The sequence below is a fragment of the Phyllobates terribilis genome, unplaced genomic scaffold, assembly GCF_046119375.1.
Source record: "Phyllobates terribilis strain yellow unplaced genomic scaffold, ASM4611937v1 Scaffold_7__3_contigs__length_470593459, whole genome shotgun sequence".
Classification (NCBI taxonomy): Eukaryota; Metazoa; Chordata; class Amphibia; order Anura; family Dendrobatidae; genus Phyllobates; species Phyllobates terribilis.
In genome coordinates, this window is record NW_027362767.1 from 136,616,242 (window position 1) to 136,637,570 (window position 21,329).

At 42.7% G+C, this 21,329-nt stretch overlaps 2 protein-coding genes across 2 annotated transcripts in view; one reads left to right on the plus strand and one right to left on the minus strand.

The window, feature by feature from the left end:
- The window catches only part of PFDN2 (prefoldin subunit 2), a 28,613-nt gene extending 16,165 nt beyond the window's left edge, over positions 1–12,448 (minus strand). The window contains exon 1 of the mRNA XM_073639247.1: positions 12,296–12,448. Within this exon, the coding sequence (XP_073495348.1) occupies positions 12,296–12,334 (39 nt within the window). The 5' untranslated portion in view covers positions 12,335–12,448. The remainder of the gene's footprint in view (positions 1–12,295) is intronic.
- NIT1 (nitrilase 1) lies at positions 12,360–17,104 on the plus strand. The gene is made up of 6 exons (XM_073637604.1): positions 12,360–12,487; positions 13,648–13,899; positions 16,106–16,209; positions 16,328–16,461; positions 16,536–16,661; positions 16,735–17,104. Exons 1-6 carry the CDS (start codon positions 12,432–12,434, stop codon positions 17,002–17,004), a joined length of 942 nt encoding a protein of 313 aa, XP_073493705.1. The 5' UTR covers positions 12,360–12,431; the 3' UTR covers positions 17,005–17,104.
- Positions 17,105–21,329: the final 4,225 nt, after the last annotated feature.

Here is a 21,329-nt window from a genome sequence, read left to right on the forward strand (position 1 = left end):
AAACATTACTGTGTCCAACAGTTATTACATATATCAAACTGAAATAGCTGTTGCAAAAACACCAATTTTTATAAAACATTAAGCTTAAGATTAATAGGGGTGCCCAAACTTTTTCATATAACTGTATAATGATATATTACAGCGGTGACATCACCGCTCCTCACATATAATGATATATTACAGCGGTGACATCACTGCTCCTCACATATAATGATATATTACAGCGGTGACATCACCGCTCCTCACATATAATGATATATTACAGCGGTGACATCACCGCTCCTCACATATAATGATATATTACAGCGGTGACATCACCGCTCCTCACATATAATGATATATTACAGCAGTGACATCACCACTCCTCACATATAATGATATATTACAGCAGTGACATCACCACTCCTCACATATAATGATATATTACAGCAGTGACATCACCGCTCCTCACATATAATGATATATTACAGCGGTGACATCACCGCTCCTCACATATAATGATATATTACAGCGGTGACATCACCGCTCCTCACATATAATGATATATTACAGCAGTGACATCACCGCTCCTCACATATAATGATATATTACAGCGGTGACATCACCGCTCCTCACATATAATGATATATTACAGCGGTGACATCACCGCTCCTCACATATAATGATATATTACAGCGGTGACATCACTGCTCCTCACATATAATGATATATTACAGTGGTGACATCACTGCTCCTCACATATAATGATATATTACAGCGGTGACATCACCGCTCCTCACATATAATGATATATTACAGCAGTGACATCACCGCTCCTCACATATAATGATATATTACAGCAGTGACATCACCGCTCCTCACATATAATGATATATTACAGCAGTGACATCACCGCTCCTCACATATAATGATATATTACAGCGGTGACATCACCGCTCCTCACATATAATGATATATTACAGCAGTGACATCACCGCTCCCCACATATGATATATTACAGCAGTGACATTACCGCTCCCCACATATAATGATATATTACAGCAGTGACATCACCGCTCCTCACATATAATGATATATTACAGCAGTGACATCACCGCTCCTCACATATAATGATATATTACAGCAGTGACATCACCGTTCCTCACATATAATGATATATTACAGCGGTGACATCACCGCTCCTCACATATCTATATATATAATCGTCTTATCCGTCTGTCTGTCTGTCCTGGAAATCCCACGTCGCTCATTGGTCCGGCAGTGGCCAATCAGCGCCGCGGGATTTCTGAAAAAAGATGGCGGCCGTTAGTGGCTCATCTGCGGGACGGAGATGCAGCCGGGAGATGACCGGCGCGAGGCGCTCATCTCCCGGTCGGTAGCAGCAGAAGGACCCCGACCGCCGGCGCCGCTTACCTCCATGCGGCTAGGGTGTCAAGGGAGGACCGGGGAGCGGCGCTGCGGGTCGGTATACTTCTGCTGCGAGCAGTCGCTCATCTCCCGGCTTCTCGCAGCGGAAGTAGCCGCACAGGCAGCGGCACTCCCCGGTCCTCACCAATACGATTCGCTGATTGGTTGCGGGCAGAGAGCGTGACCAATCAGTGATCTTGGCGCTAAAGTTAAACACCGCTCTGCTGATTGGTTGCGGCCGCTGCCCGCGACCAATCACCGATTTGGGCGCCACATTTAAATAGCGGCCGCGACCAATCACCGATGTTGGCGCCACATTAAAACACTGCTGTGCTGATTGTGCGCGGACGCCAGGCGCGACCAATCAGCGATTTTGGCGCCAAATTTAAACAACGCTCTGCTGATTGGTCGCCGACGCCAGCCGCGACCAGAGAGATTGGCGCCAAATTTAAACAACGCTCTACTGATTGATCGCTGACGCCAGCCGCGACCAATCAGCGAGATTGGCGCCAAATTTAAACAACGCTCTGCTGATTGGTCACCGACGCCAGCCGACCGCGACCAATCAGCGACATTGGCGCCAAATTTAAACAACGCTCTGATCTCCCGACAGCAAGTGTGAACGGAGGACCGAGGAGCAGCGCCGCCGGTCGGGATGCTTCTGCTGCGAGCAGCAGCTCATCTCCCAGCTGCTCGCAGCGGAAGTACCCGCACAGGCAGCGCCGCTCCCCGGCGAACAATCAGCGATATGCGCGGCAAATTTAAACCCCGCTCTGCTGATTGGTTGCGGTCGCCGGCCGCGACCAATCAGCAGTATTGGCACCAAATTTAAACACCGCTTTGCTGATTGGTGGCGGTTACCGGTGGCAAATATTCAGCAATATTGGCGCCAAATTTTAACACCGCTCTGCTGATTAGTCGCAACCACCGGCCGCGACCAATCAGCGATACTGGCGCCATATTTAAACACCGCTATGGTGATTGGTCGCGGTTACCGGTGGCAAATAATCAGCATTATTGGCGCCAAATTTAAAACACCGCTCTGTTTACAGCAGTGACATCACAGCTCCTCACATATAATGATATATTACAGCAGTGACATCACCGCTCCTCACATATAATGATATATTACAGCGGCGACATCACCGCTCCTCACATATAATGATATATTACAGCGGTGACATCACCGCTCCTCACATATAATGATATATTACAGCAGTGACATCACCGCTCTTCACATATAATGATATATTACAGCGGTGACATCACCGCTCTTCACATATAATGATATATTACAGCGGTGACATCACCGCTCCTCACATATAATGATATATTACAGCGGTGACATCACCGCTCCTCGCATATAATGATATATTACAGCGGTGACATCACCGCTCCTCACATATAATGATATATTACAGCAGTGACATCACCGCTCCTCACATATAATGATATATTACAGCAGTGACATCACAGCTCCTCACATAATGATATATTACAGCAGTGACATTACAGCTCCTCACATATAATGATATATTACAGCAGTGACATCACCGCTCCTCACATATAATGATATATTACAGCAGTGACATCACCGCTCCTCACATATAATGATATATTACAGCAGTGACATCACCGCTCCTCACATATAATGATATATTACAGCAGTGACATCACCGCTCCTCACATATAATGATATATTACAGCAGTGACATCACCGCTCCCCACATATAATGATATATTACAGCGGTGACATTACCGCTCCCCACATATAATGATATATTACAGCGGTGACATCACCACTCCTCACATATAATGATATATTACAGCAGTGACATCACCGCTCCTCACATATAATGATATATTACAGCGGTGACATCACAGCTCCTCACATATAATGATATATTACAGCGGTGACATTACCGCTCCCCACATATAATGATATATTACAGCGGTGACATCAGCGCTCCTCACATATAATGATATATTACAGCAGTGACATCAGCGCTCCTCACATATAATGATATATTACAGCAGTGACATCAGCGCTCCTCACATATAATGATATATTACAGCGGTGACATCAGCGCTCCTCACATATAATGATATATTACAGCGGTGACATCAGCGCTCCTCACATATAATGATATATTACAGCGGTGACATCAGCGCTCCTCACATATAATGATATATTACAGCGGTGACATCACCGCTCCTCACATATAATGATATATTACAGCGGTGACATCACCGCTCCTCACATATAATGATATATTACAGCGGTGACATCACCGCTCCTCAGATATAATGATATATTACAGCAGTGACATCACCGCTCCTCAGATATAATGATATATTACAGCAGTGACATCACCGCTCCTCAGATATAATGATATATTACAGCAGTGACATCACCGCTCCTCAGATATAATGATATATTACAGCAGTGACATCACCGCTCCCCACATATAATGATATAATACAGCAGTGACATCACCGCTCCTCACATATAATGATATATTACAGCAGTGACATCACCGCTCCTCACATATAATGATATATTACAGCAGTGACATCACCGCTCCTCACATATAATGATATATTACAGCAGTGACATCACCGCTCCTCACATATAATGATATATTACAGCGGTGACATCACCGCTCCTCACATATAATGATATATTACAGCGGTGACATCACCGCTCCTCACATATAATGATATATTACAGCAGTGACATCACCGCTCCTCACATATAATGATATATTACAGCGGTGACATCACCGCTCCTCACATATAATGATATATTACAACAGTGACATCACCGCTCCTCACATATAATGATATATTACAGCAGAGACATCACAGCTCCTCACATATAATGATATATTACAGCGGTGACATCACCGCTCCTCACATATAATGATATATTACAACAGTGACATCACCGCTCCTCACATATAATGATATATTACAGCGGTGACATCACCGCTCCTCACATATAATGATATATTACAGCAGTGACATCACCGCTCCTCACATATAATGATATATTACAACAGTGACATCACCGCTCCTCACATATAATGATATATTACAGCAGTGACATCACCGCTCCTCACATACAATGATATATTACAACAGTGACATCACCGCTCCTCACATATAATGATATATTACAACAGTGACATCACCGCTCCTCACATATAATGATATATTACAGCAGTGACATCACCGCTCCTCACATATAATGATACAGCAGTGACATCACCGCTCCTCACATATAATGATATATTACAGCAGTGACGTCACCGCTCCTCACATATAATGATATATTACAGCGGTGACGTCACCGCTCCTCACATATAATGATATATTACAGCGGTGACATCACAGCTCCTCACATATAATGATATATTACATCAGTGACATCACTGCTCCTCACATATAATGATATATTACAGCAGTGACATCACAGCTCCTCACATATAATGATATATTACAGCAGTGACATCACCGCTCCTCACATATAATGATATATTACAACAGTGACATCACCGCTCCTCACATATAATGATATATTACAGCGGTGACATCACCGCTCCTCACATATAATGATATATTACAGCAGTGACGTCACCGCTCCTCACATATAATGATATATTACAGCGGTGACGTCACCGCTCCTCACATATAATGATATATTACAGCGGTGACATCACCGCTCCTCACATATAATGATATATTACAGCAGTGACATCACAGCTCCTCACATATAATGATATATTACAGCAGTGACATCACCGCTCCTCACATATAATGATATATTACAGCGGTGACATCACTGCTCCTCACATATAATGATATATTACAGCAGTGACATCACCGCTCCTCACATATAATGATATATTACAGCGGTGACATCACTGCTCCTCACATATAATGATATATTACAGCAGTGACATCACGGCTCCTCACATATAATGATATATTACAGCAGTGACATCACCGCTCCTCACATATAATGATATATTACAGCAGTGACATCACCGCTCCTCACATATAATGATATATTACAGCAGTGACATCACCGCTCCTCACATATAATGATATATTACAGCGGTGACATCACCGCTCCTCACATATAATGATATATTACAGCGGTGACATCACCGCTCCTCACATATAATGATATATTACAGCAGTGACATCACCGCTCCTCACATATAATGATATATTACAGCGGTGACATCACCGCTCCTCACATATAATGATATATTACAGCAGTGACATCACAGCTCCTCACATATAATGATATATTACAGCGGTGACATCACCGCTCCTCACATATAATGATATATTACAGCGGTGACATCACCCCTCCTCACATACAGTTATATGAAAAAGTTTGGGCACCCCTATTAATCTTAAGCTTAATGTTTTTTTAAAATTGGTGTTTTTGCAACAGCTATTTCAGTTTGATATATGTAATAACTGTTGGACACAGTAATGTTTCTGCCTTGAAATGAGGTTTATTGTACTAACAGAAAATGTGCAATCTGCATTCAAACAAAATTTGACAGGTGCATAAGTATGGGCACCCTTATCATTTTCTTGTTTTAAATACTCCTACCTACTTTTTACTGACTTACTAAAGCACTTTTTTTGGTTTTGTAACCTCATTGAGCTTTGAACTTCATAGCCAGGTGTATGCAATCATGAGAAAAGCTACTTAAAGTGGCCACTTGCAAGTTGTTCTCCTGTTTGAATCTCCTCTGAAGAGTGGCATCATGGGCTCCTCAAAACGACTGTCAAATGATCTGAAAACAGAGATTATTCAACATAGTTGTTCAGGGGAAGGATACAAAAAGCTGTCTCAGAGATTTAACCTGTCAGTTTCCACTGTGAAAAACATAGTAAGGAAATGGAAGAACACAGGGACAGCTCTTGTTAAGGCCAGAAGTGGCAGGCCAAGAAAAACATCAGAAAGGCAGAGAAGAAGAATGGTGAGATCAGTCAAGGACAATCCTCAGACCATCTCCAGAGAGCTGCAGCATCAACTTGCTGCAGATGGTGTCACTGTGCATCGGTCAACTATTCAACGCACTTTGCACAAGGAGAAGCTGTATGGGAGAGTGATGTGAAAGAAGCCGTTTCTGCAAGCACGCCACAAACAGAGTCGGCTGAGGTATGCAAAAGCACATTTGGAGAAGCCAATTTCTTTTTGGAAGAAGGTCCTGTGGACTGATGAAACCAAGATTGAGTTGTTTGGTCATACAAAAAGGCGTTATGCATGGTGGCAAAAAAACACAGCATTCCAAGAAAAACACTTGATACCCACAGTAAAATTTGGTGGAGGTTCCCTCATGCTTTGGGGCTCTGTGGCCAATGCCGGCACCGGGAATCTTGTTAAAGTTGAGAGACGCATGGATTCCACTCAGTATCAGCAGATTCTTGACAATAATGTTCAAGAATCAGTGACAAAGTTGAAGTTACGCAGGGGATGGATCTTTCAGCAAGACAATGATCCAAAACACCGCTCCAAATCTACTCAGGCATTCATGCAGAGGAACAATTACAATGTTCTGGAATGGCCATCCCAGTCCCCAGACCTGAATATCATTGAACATCTGTGGGATCATTTGAAGAGGGCTGTCCATGCTCGGCGACCATCAAACTTAACTGAACTGGAATTGTTTTGTAAAGAGGAATGGTCAAAAATACCTTCATCCCGGATCCAGGAACTCATTAAAAGCTACAGGAAGCGACTAGAGGCTGTTATTTTTGCAAAAGGAGGATCTACTAAATATTAATGTCACTTTTCTGGTGAGGTGCCCATGCTTATGCACCTGTCAAATTTTGTTTGAATGCAGATTGCACATTTTCTGTTAGTACAATAAACCTCATTTCAAGGCAGAAACATTACTGTGTCCAACAGTTATTACATATATCAAACTGAAATAGCTGTTGCAAAAACACCAATTTTTATAAAACATTAAGCTTAAGATTAATAGGGGTGCCCAAACTTTTTCATATAACTGTATAATGATATATTACAGCGGTGACATCACCACTCCTCACATATAATGATATATTACAGCGGTGACATCACTGCTCCTCACATATAATGATATATTACAGCGGTGACATCACTGCTCCTCACATATAATGATATATTACAGTGGTGACATCACTGCTCCTCACATATAATGATATATTACAGCGGTGACATCACCGCTCCTCACATATAATGATATATTACAGCAGTGACATCACCACTCCTCACATATAATGATATATTACAGCAGTGACATCACCACTCCTCACATATAATGATATATTACAGCAGTGACATCACCGCTCCTCACATATAATGATATATTACAGCGGTGACATCACCGCTCCTCACATATAATGATATATTACAGCGGTGACATCACCGCTCCTCACATATAATGATATATTACAGCAGTGACATCACCGCTCCTCACATATAATGATATATTACAGCGGTGACATCACCGCTCCTCACATATAATGATATATTACAGCGGTGACATCACCGCTCCTCACATATAATGATATATTACAGCGGTGACATCACTGCTCCTCACATATAATGATATATTACAGTGGTGACATCACTGCTCCTCACATATAATGATATATTACAGCGGTGACATCACCGCTCCTCACATATAATGATATATTACAGCAGTGACATCACCACTCCTCACATATAATGATATATTACAGCAGTGACATCACCACTCCTCACATATAATGATATATTACAGCAGTGACATCACCGCTCCTCACATATAATGATATATTACAGCAGTGACATCACCGCTCCTCACATATAATGATATATTACAGCGGTGACATCACCGCTCCTCACATATAATGATATATTACAGCAGTGACATCACCGCTCCCCACATATGATATATTACAGCAGTGACATTACCGCTCCCCACATATAATGATATATTACAGCAGTGACATCACCGCTCCTCACATATAATGATATATTACAGCAGTGACATCACCGCTCCTCACATATAATGATATATTACAGCAGTGACATCACCGTTCCTCACATATAATGATATATTACAGCGGTGAAATCACCTCTCCTCACATATAATGATATATTACAGCGGTGACATCACCGCTCCTCACATATAATAATATATTACAGCGGTGACATCACCGCTCCTCACATATAATGATATATTACAGCGGTGACATCACCGCTCCTCACATATCTATATATATAATCGTCTTATCCCGTCTGTCTGTCTGTCCTGGAAATCCCACGTCGCTCATTGGTCCGGCAGCGGCCAATCAGCGCCGCGGGATTTCTGAAAAAAGATGGCGGCCGTTAGTGGCTCATCTGCGGGACGGAGATGCAGCCGGGAGATGACCGGCGCGAGGCGCTCATCTCCCGGTCGGTAGCAGCAGAAGGACCCCGACCGCCGGCGCCGCTTACCTCCATGCGGCTAGGGTGTCAAGGGAGGACCGGGGAGCGGCGCTGCGGGTCGGTATACTTCTGCTGCGAGCAGTCGCTCATCTCCCGGCTTCTCGCAGCGGAAGTAGCCGCACAGGCAGCGGCACTCCCCGGTCCTCACCAATACGATTCGCTGATTGGTTGCGGGCAGAGAGCGTGACCAATCAGTGATCTTGGCGCTAAAGTTAAACACCGCTCTGCTGATTGGTTGCGGCCGCTGCCGGCGACCAATCACCGATTTGGGCGCCACATTTAAATAGCGGCCGCGACCAATCACCGATGTTGGCGCCACATTAAAACACTGCTGTGCTGATTGTGCGCGGACGCCAGGCGCGACCAATCAGCGATTTTGGCGCCAAATTTAAACAACGCTCTGCTGATTGGTCGCCGACGCCAGCCGCGACCAATCAGCGAGATTGGCGCCAAATTTAAACAACGCTCTGCTGATTGGTCACCGACGCCAGCCGACCGCGACCAATCAGCGACATTGGCGCCAAATTTAAACAACGCTCTGATCTCCCGACAGCAAGTGTGAACGGAGGACCGAGGAGCAGCGCCGCCGGTCGGGATGCTTCTGCTGCGAGCAGCAGCTCATCTCCCAGCTGCTCGCAGCGGAAGTACCCGCACAGGCAGCGCCGCTCCCCGGCGAACAATCAGCGATATGCGCGGCAAATTTAAACCCCGCTCTGCTGATTGGTTGCGGTCGCCGGCCGCGACCAATCAGCAGTATTGGCACCAAATTTAAACACCGCTTTGCTGATTGGTGGCGGTTACCGGTGGCAAATATTCAGCAATATTGGCGCCAAATTTTAACACCGCTCTGCTGATTAGTCGCAACCACCGGCCGCGACCAATCAGCGATACTGGCGCCATATTTAAACACCGCTATGGTGATTGGTCGCGGTTACCGGTGGCAAATAATCAGCATTATTGGCGCCAAATTTAAAACACCGCTCTGTTTACAGCAGTGACATCACAGCTCCTCACATATAATGATATATTACAGCGGCGACATCACCGCTCCTCACATATAATGATATATTACAGCAGTGACATCACCGCTCCTCACATATAATGATATATTACAGCAGTGACATCACCGCTCCTCACATATAATGATATATTACAGCAGTGACATCACCGCTCTTCACATATAATGATATATTACAGCGGTGACATCACCGCTCTTCACATATAATGATATATTACAGCGGTGACATCACCGCTCCTCACATATAATGATATATTACAGCGGTGACATCACCGCTCCTCGCATATAATGATATATTACAGCGGTGACATCACCGCTCCTCACATATAATGATATATTACAGCAGTGACATCACCGCTCCTCACATATAATGATATATTACAGCAGTGACATCACAGCTCCTCACATAATGATATATTACAGCAGTGACATCACAGCTCCTCACATATAATGATATATTACAGCAGTGACATCACCGCTCCTCACATATAATGATATATTACAGCAGTGACATCACCGCTCCTCACATATAATGATATATTACAGCAGTGACATCACCGCTCCTCACATATAATGATATATTACAGCAGTGACATCACCGCTCCTCACATATAATGATATATTACAGCAGTGACATCACCGCTCCTCACATATAATGATATATTACAGCAGTGACATCACCGCTCCCCACATATAATGATATATTACAGCGGTGACATTACCGCTCCCCACATATAATGATATAATACAACAGTGACATCACCGCTCCTCACATATAATGATATATTACAGCAGTGACATCACCACTCCTCACATATAATGATATATTACAGCAGTGACATCACCGTTCCTCACATATAATGATATATTACAACAGTGACATCACCGCTCCTCACATATGATATATTACAGCAGTGACATCACCGCTCCTCACATTTGATGATATATTACAGCAGTGACATCACCGCTCCTCACATATAATGATATATTACAGCGGTGACATCACCGCTCCTCACATATAATGATATATTACAGCGGTGACATCACCGCTCCTCACATATAATGATATATTACAGCGGTGACATCACCGCTCCTCACATATAATGATATATTACAGCAGAGACATCACAGCTCCTCACATATAATGATATATTACAGCGGTGACATCACCGCTCCTCACATATAATGATATATTACAACAGTGACATCACCGCTCCTCACATATAATGATATATTACAGCGGTGACATCACCGCTCCTCACATATAATGATATATTACAGCAGTGACATCACCGCTCCTCACATATAATGATATATTACAGCAGTGACATCACCGCTCCTCACATATAATGATATATTACAGCGGTGACATCACCGCTCCTCACATATAATGATATATTACAGCAGTGACATCACCGCTCCTCACATATAATGATATATTACAACAGTGACATCACCGCTCCTCACATATAATGATATATTACAGCAGTGACATCACCGCTCCTCACATATAATGATATATTACAGCAGTGACATCACCGCTCCTCACATATAATGATATATTACAGCGGTGACATCACCGCTCCTCACATATAATGATATATTACAGCAGTGACATCACCGCTCCTCACATATAATGATATATTACAGCAGTGACATCACCGCTCCTCACATATAATGATATATTACAGCGGTGACATCACCGCTCCTCACATATAATGATATATTACAGCAGTGACATCACCGCTCCTCACATATAATGATATATTACAGCAGTGACATCACCGCTCCTCACATATAATGATATATTACAGCAGTAACATCAACGCTCCTAACATATAATGATATATTACAGCAGTGACATCACCGCTCCTCACATATAATGATATATTACAGCAGTGACATCACCTCTCCTCACATATAATGATATATTACAGCAGTGACATCACCGCTCCTCACATATAATGATATATTACAGCAGTGACATCACCGCTCCTCACATATAATGATATATTACAGCATTGACATCACCGATCCTCACATATAATGATATATTACATCAGTGACATCACCGCTCCTCACATATAATGATATATTACAGCAGTGACATCACCGCTCCTCACATATAATGATATATTACAGCAGTGACATCACCGCTCCTCACATATAATGATACATTACAGCAGTGACATCACCGCTCCTCACATATAATGATATATTACAGCAGTGACATCACCGCTCCTCACATATAATGATATATTACAGCAGTGACATCACCGCTCCTCACATATAATGATATATTACAGCAGTGACGTCACCGCTCCTCACATATAATGATGTATTACTGCAGTGACGTCACCACTGTAGCTATATATGCCGGTTACCTGCTCCGCTGCTATCTGTTTGGCCGCCGCTGACGCCATGTTTCTTCGCTCTCACGTTAGGATCCGTTGCTGCATGGACCGGAAATGCCAGGTCACATGACTTCCGGCTGATCTGCAGTCGCACATCCAGCACCGGATGTCAGGCTGCGGGCGGCTTCTGGGGCGCGCTAACTGCGTCATCGTCGGGCTCTGGTGAGTGACGTCACGTCATTCGGGTTGTGGCCCTAAAACGAGAGGAACCTGTGCCCATTTCAGTCAGTGTATAGATAATAGCAGTGTGTAGGTTGGATTGCTGGGACTTGTAGTTGACAATAAACTATAATAATAATAATGTGTCACATATTAGACCTCAGTGAGAGGTGGAGTTTTTAGGCAGCTGACAACTTCCCATTAAAGATTAACAACTCCCTATAAGAGGCTGACAACCCCCTATAAGAGGCTGACAACCCCCTATAAGAGGCTGACCACCCCCTATAAGAGGCTGACCACCCCCTATAAGAGGCTGACAACCCCCTATAAGAGACTGACAACTCCCTATAAGAGGCTGACAACCCCCTATAAAAGGCTGACAACCTCCTATAAGAGACTGACAACCCCCTATAAAAGGCTGACAACCTCCTATAAGAGACTGACAACCCCCTATAAGAGACTGACAACCAACTATAAGAGGCTGACAACCCCCTGTAAGAGGCTCACCACTCCCTATAAGAGACTGACCACTCCCTATAAGAGGCTCACCACTCCCTATAAGAGACTGACAACCCCCTATAAGAGACTGACCACCCCCTATAAGAGGCTGACCACCCCCTATAAGAGGCTGACCACCCCCTATAAGAGGCTGACAACCAACTATAAGAGGCTGACAACCTCCTATAAGAGACTGACAACCCCCTATAAGAGACTGACAACCAACTATAAGAGGCTCACCACTCCCTATAAGAGACTGACCACTCCCTATAAGAGGCTCACCACTCCCTATAAGAGGCTCACCACTCCCTATAAGAGACTGACAACCCCCTATAAGAGGCTGACAACCCCCTGTAAGAGGCTGACCACTCGCTATAAGAGGCTGACAACCCCCTATAAGAGGCTGACAACCCCCTATAAGAGGCTGGCAACTTCCTATAAGAGGCTGACAACCCCCTATAAGAGGCTGACAACTTTCTGTAAGTGGCTGACAGCCCCCTATAAGAGGCTGACAACTTCCTATAAAACATTTTTAAAGCTTCTCAAATGTTGAGTGCTTTTTCTCGACTGCTGATTGGCTGGAGGGCTGCTTGTAGGAAGGGCTGGTGTTCTGACCTCTGACTGATGCGTTGGGATTATTGCTGACCCCTTTGTTTTCTGTGAAGGGTCAGGAAGATGTCATCCTCGGGAGCCGGGCAGAAGCCGCTGATCGCTGTCTGTCAGATGACGTCCACATCAGATAAGGAGAAGAATTTCTCCACATGTTCGCGGCTCGTCCAGGAGGCCTCGGCCCACCGCGCCTGTATGGTGTTCCTGCCGGAGGCCTGTGACTACATTGGTGGCAGCACTGAGGAGACCCTCAACCTGGCCGAGACCCTGCAGGGGGACCTCATACAGCGCTACAGCGGCCTGGCAAGGTAAGGAGGGCGCCTGCGGGTGAAGCTAGGGTTCCCTCAGTGCTGGTAATACAGCGCAGCACAGTGCAAGTGCATGGGGGTGCAGTGAGGTCTTAAGGGGGCACATTGAGGTCACATGGGGGCGCACTGCGACCGAGAAGACGGCGACAACCGAATCGCAGGAAGTCCAACCTTGTCGGATATGTTGCTTGCTTGTCACAGTGTGCCCCCCATGTAACCCCCATCACCTGTATTGTGCTGGTCTGTTGCAGCAGCACCGAGCAAAGTTTGGATACACAACGGGTGTCACCGCCAATGAGAATGACTTGTAGCACCATCAAGAGGGGGCACTTTAAAGATCAGTGTCTACCTCTCCAGTCAAACTGCAAGCTGCGGTCATAATTCAAATGCTCCAGTTACATACAACCCCTGGCAAAAATTATGGAATCACCGGGCTCGGAGGATGTTCATTCAGTTGTTTAATGTTGTTTAAAAAAAGCAGATCACAGACATGGCACAAAACTAAAGTCATTTCAAATGACAACTTTCTGGCTTTAAGAAACACTAAAACAAATCACAAAAAAAAAATGTGGTACTCAGTAAGGATAATTTTTTTCAGACCAAGCAGAGGGAAAAATCAAATCTGAGGAAAGAATTATGGAATCACCCTGTAAATTTTCATTTCCAAAACTAACACCTGCATCAAATTAGATCTGCTCGTTAGTCTGCATCTAAAAAGGAGTGATCACACCATGGAGAGCTGTTGCACCAAGTGGACTGACATGAATCATGGCTCCAATACGAGAGATGTCAATTGAAACAAAGGAGAGGATTATCAAACTCTTAAAAGAAGGTAAATCATCGCGCAATGTTGCAAAAGATGTTGGTTGTTCACAGTCAGCTGTGTCTAAAATCTGGACCAAATACAAACAACATGGGAAGGTTGTTAAAGGCAAACATGCTGGTAGACCAAGGAAGACATCAAAGCGTCAAGACCGGAAACTTAAAGCAATATGTCTCCAAAACAGGAAATGCACAACAAAACAAATGAGGAACGAATAGGAATAAACTGGAGTCAATGTCTGTGAACGAACTGTAAGAAACCCCCTAAAGGAAATGGGATTTACATACAGAAAAGCTAAACATAAGCCATCATTAACACCTAAACAGAAAAAAACAAGGTTACAATGGGCTAAGGAAAAGCAATCGTGGACTGTGGATGACTGGATGAAAGTCATATTGAGTGATGAATCGCGAATCTGCATTGGGCAAGGTGATGATGCTGGAACTTTTGTTCGGTGCCATTCCAATGAGATTTATAAAGATGACTGCATGAAGAGAACGTGCAAATTTCCACAGTCATTGATGATATGGGGCTGCATGTCAGGTAAAGGCACTGGGGAGATGGCTGTCATTACATCTTCAATAAATGCCCAAGTTTACATTGATATTTTGGACAGTTTGCTTATCCCATCAATTGAAAGGATGTTTGGGGATGATGACATCATTTTTCAAGATGATAATGGATCCTGCCATAGAGCAAAAACTGTGAAAACATTCCTTGAAAGAAGACACATAAGGTCAATGTCATGGCCTGCAAATAGTCCGGATCTCAATCCAATTGAAAATCTTTGGTGGAAGTTGAAGAAAATGGTCCAAGACAAGGTTCCAACCTGCAAAGCTGATCTGGCAACAGCAATCAGAGAAAGTTGGAGCCAGATTGATGAAGAGTAATGTTTGTCACTCATTAAGTCCATGCCTCAGAGACTGCAAGCTGTTATTAAAGCCAGAGGTGGTGCAACAAAATACTAGTGATGTATTGGAGTGTTCTTTTGTGTGTTTGTTTTTCATGACTCCATATTTTTTCCCTCAGAATTGAGTGATTCCATAATTTTTCCCTCTGCTTGGTCTGAAAAAAAAATTACCCTTACTGAGTACCACATTTTTAATCTTGATTTCTTTTAGTGTTTCTTAAAGCCCTAAAGTTGCCATTTGAAATGACTTTAGTTTTGTGCCATGTCTGTGATCTGCTTTTTTTCAACAACATTAGACAACTGAATGAACATCCTCCGAGCCCAGTGATACCATAATTTTTGCCAGGGGTTGTATAAGCTGCATGCACTGTTCTTATAAGACCTGATCTAAGTACAGCTTTGACTGTGACTGGAGTAGAAAACAGCAGGGGTCGTAGTGTGACTGGTGTGTTGCTCTTCCCCTCCGGTCTCAGGGATTGCAGCGTCTGGTTGTCTCTCGGAGGATTTCATGAGAAGGGAAGTGACTGGGACAAGGACAGGAGAATCTCCAACTCCCATGTGATCCTGAATCCTGAAGGTAGGAACTGCAGTCACACCCAGAGCTGGGTGCACAGTGCTCTAAGACAGAAGCATGCAGCTCTGGATGTGTTTGGAGTAGAGGCTGTTCCATCACAGATTGTTTGCTTTGTGGACAGGGCACATCGTATCCGTCTACCGTAAAGCGCACCTGTTTGACGTGGAGCTGCAGAGCGGCATCACCCTCTGGGAGAGCGGATTCACCGTCCCAGGGGACGAGATCGTACCACCTGTCAGCACCCCAGGGGGGAAGGTAAGGAGGAGAGCGCTGGATTGAGACAAAGTCACGCAATCCCAGCTGGGTCTGATCGCTGCACTGTGCCGTAGGTCGGGCTGGCGGTTTGCTATGATCTGCGGTTCCCGGAGATGTCTTTGGTGTTGTCTCGGGAAGGAGCGGAGATTCTCACCTACCCCTCGGCCTTCACCGTCACCACCGGGCTGGCTCACTGGGAGGTGCGTCTTTATGAGTGCTGAGATACTGCTGATTAGCTACAGTGTGATACTCATCCCATCCTGTGCCCTGCAGGTGTTACTGCGAGCTCGTGCCATAGAGAACCAGTGCTACGTGGTGGCAGCGGCACAAACTGGGGTGCACAACGCGCACAGGACGTCGTACGGCCACGCCATGGTTGTAGATCCGTGGGGGGTAGTAGTAGCACAGTGCACAGATGGAACAGGCCTGTGCTATGCAGAAATCGACCTGCCATATCTTCAGCGGGTGCGGAGGGAGATGCCGGTGCAGGATCATCGCCGCCCTGACCTATACGGCTGTATCACCAGGAAGACATTAAGCTGAAAAACAAGATGGAGGTCACGAGAGGACACAATAATCATGTACACGCACACAATGTAATCTGCACACGGGACAGAAATAAATGGAGGTTGTGATTTATAAATGGTCTCCTGCTCATCCATTATAACACGTAGGACAGAAGTATTCCCGATAGTGATCAGAGGAAACATTAGTGGCCGGTGCTGAGTGTATCACGGCCTCACACGAACATCGCCGAGACAAATTTATCAGGAGCAAGTACACAGTGCCCATATCCACCCCATGCAGTGAGGACGGAGTACTCACATGAGCCAAGTCACTGCAGTCAGAAGAGGAGGTCCACTACAGAATAACCAGTATCTATAATACTGCCCCCTATGTACAAGAATATAACTACTATAATACTGCCCCCTATGTACAAGAATATAACTACTATAATACTGCCCCCTATGTACAAGATTATAACTACTATAATACTGCCCCCTATGTACAAGAATATAACTAGTGTAATACTGCCCCTATGTACAAGAATATAACTACTATAATACTGCCCCCTATGTACAAGAATATAACTACTATAATACTGCCCCCTATGTACAAGAATATAACTACTATAATACTGCCCCCTATGTACAAGAATATAACTACTATAATATAATACTGCCCCCTATGTACAAGAATATAACTACTATAATACTGCTCCTATGTACAAGAATATAACTACTAGAATACTGCCCCCTATGCACAAGAATATAACTACTATAATACTGCCCCCTATATACAAGAATATAACTACTATAATACTGCCCCTATGTACAAGAATATAACTACTATAATACTGCTCCTATGTACAAGAATATATCTACTATAATACTGCTCCTATGTACAAGAATATAACTACTATAATACTGCTCCTATGTACAAGAATATAACTACTATAATACTGCCCCTATGTACAAGAATATAACTACTATAATACTGCCCCCTATGTACAATAATATAACTACTATAATACTGCTCCCTATGTACAAGAATATAACTACTATAATACTGCCCCTATGTACAATAATATAACTACTATAATACTGCCCCCTATGTACAAGAATATAACTACTATAATACTGCCCCCTATGTACAAGAATATAACTACTATAATACTGCTCCTATGTACAAGAATATAACTACTATAATACTGCTCCTATGTACAAGAATATAACTACTATAATACTGCTCTTATGTACAAGAATATAACTACTATAATACTGCTCCTATGTACAAGAATATAACTACTATAATACTGCTCCTATGTACAAGAATATAACTACTATAATTCTGCCCCCTATAAACAAGAATATAACTACTATAATACTGCCCCCTATGTTCAAGAATATAACTGCTATAATACTGCCCCCTATGTACAAGAATATAACTACTATAATACTGCTCTTATGTACAAGAATATAACTACTATAATACTGCCCCTATGTACAAGAATATAACTACTATAATACTGCTCCTATGTACAAGAATATAACTACTATAATACTGCTCCTATGTACAAGAATATAACTACTATAATACTGCTCCTATGTACAAGAATATAATTACTATAATACTGCTCCTATGTACAAGAATATAACTACTATAATACTGCCCCCTATATACAAGAATATAACTACTATAATACTGCCCCCTATGTACAAGAATATAACTACTATAATACTGTCCCTATGTACAAGAATATAACTACTATAATACTGCCCCTATGTACAAGAATATAACTACTATAATACTGCCCCTATGTACAAGAATATAACTACTATAATACTGCGCCTATGTACAAGAATATAACTACTATAATACTGCCCCTATGTACAAGAATATAACTACTATAATACTGCCCCTATGTACAAGAATATAACTACTATAATACTGCTCCTATGTACAAGAATATAACTACTATAATACTGCCCCCTATGTACAAGAATATAACTACTATAATACTGCCCCCTATGTACAAGAATATAACTACTATAATACTGCTCCTATGTACAAGAATATAACTACTATAATACTGCTCTTATGTACAAGAATATAACTACTATAATACTGCTCCTATGTACAAGAATATAACTACTATAATACTGCTCCTATGTACAAGAATATAACTACTATAATACTGCTCCTATGTACAAGAATATAACTACTATAATTCTGCCCCCTATAAACAAGAATATAACTACTATAATACTGCCCCCTATGTTCAAGAATATAACTACTATAATACTGCCCCCTATGTACAAGAATATAACTACTATAATACTGCTCTTATGTACAAGAATATAACTACTATAATACTGCCCCTATGTACAAGAATATAACTACTATAATACTGCTCCTATGTACAAGAATATAACTACTATAATACTGCTCCTATGTACAAGAATATAACTACTATAATACTGCTCCTATGTACAAGAATATAATTACTATAATACTGCTCCTATGTACAAGAATATAACTACTATAATACTGCCCCCTATATACAAGAATATAACTACTATAATACTGCCCCCTATATACAAGAATATAACTACTATAATACTGCCCCCTATGTACAAGAATATAACTACTATAATACTGTCCCTATGTACAAGAATATAACTACTATAATACTGCCCCTATGTACAAGAATATAACTACTATAATACTGCCCCTATGTACAAGAATATAACTACTATAATACTGCCCCTATGTACAAGAATATAACTACTATAATACTGCCCCTATGTACAAGAATATAACTACTATAATACTGCCCCTATGTACAAGAATATAACTACTATAATACTGCTCCTATGTACAAGAGTATAACTACTATAATACTGCCCCTATGTACAAGAATATAACTACTATAATACTGCTCCTATGTACAAGAATATAACTACTATAATACTGCTCCTATGTACAAGAATATAACTACTATAATACTGCCCCTATGTACAAGAATATAACTACTATAATACTGCTCCTATGTACAACAATATACAGTGTGGGCAAAAGTATTGGCACCCCTGCAATTCTGTCAGATAATACTCAGTTTCTTCCTGAAAATGATTGCAATTACAAATTCTTTGGTATTCTCTTCATTTAATTTGTCTTCAATGAAAAAACACAAAAAGAATTGTCCTAAAGCCAAATTGGATATAATTCCACACCAAACCTAAAAAAGGGGGTGGACAAAAGTATTGGCACCCTTTGAAAAATCATGTGATGCTTCTCTAATTCGTGTAATTAACAGCACCTGTAACTTACCTGTGGCACCTAACAGGTGTTGGCAATAACTAAATCACACTTGCAGCCAGTTAACATGGATTAAAGTTGACTCAGCCTCTGTCCTGTGTCCTTGTGTGTACCACATTGAGCATGGAGAAAAGAAAGAAGACCAAAGAACTGTCTGAGGACTTGAGAAACCAAATTGTGAGGAAGCATGAGCAATCTCAAGGCTACAAGTCCATCTCCAAAGACCTGAATGTTCCTGTGTCTTCCGTGCGCAGTGTCATCAAGAAATTTAAGGCCCATGGCACTGTGGCTAACCTCCCTAGATGTGGACGGAAAAGAAAAATTGACGAGAGATTTCAACGCAAGATTGTGCGGATGGTTGATAAAGAACTTCGACTAACATCCAAACAAGTTCAAGCTGCCCTGCAGTCCGAGGGTACAACAGTGTCAACCCGTACTGTCCGTCGGCGTCTGAATGAAAAGGGACTGTATGGTAGGATACCCAGGAAGACCCCACTTCTTACCCCGAGACATAAAAAAGCCAGGCTGGAGTTTGCCAAAACTTACCTGAGAAAGCCTAAAACGTTTTGGAAGAATGTTCTCTGGTCAGATGAGACAAAAGTAGAGCTTTTTGGGAAAAAGCATCAACATAGAGTGTACAGGGAAAAAAAAGAGGCATTCAAAGAAAAGAACACGGTCCCTACAGTCAAACATGGTGGAGGTTCCCTGATGTTTTGGGGTTGCTTTGCTGCCTCTGGCACTGGACTGCTTGACCGTGTGCATGGCATTATGAAGTCTGAAGACTACCAACAAATTTTGCAGCATAATGTAGGGCCCAGTGTGAGAAAGCTGGGTGTCCCTCAGAGGTCATGGGTCTTCCAGCTGGACAATGACCCAAAACACACTTCCAAAAGCACTATAAAATGGTTTGAGAGAAAGCACTGGAGACTTCTAAGGTGGCCAGCAATGAGTCCAGACCTGAATCCCATAGAACACCTGTGGACAGATCTCAAAATGGCAGTTTGGAGAAGGCGCCCTTCAAATATCAGGGACCTGGAGCAGTTTGC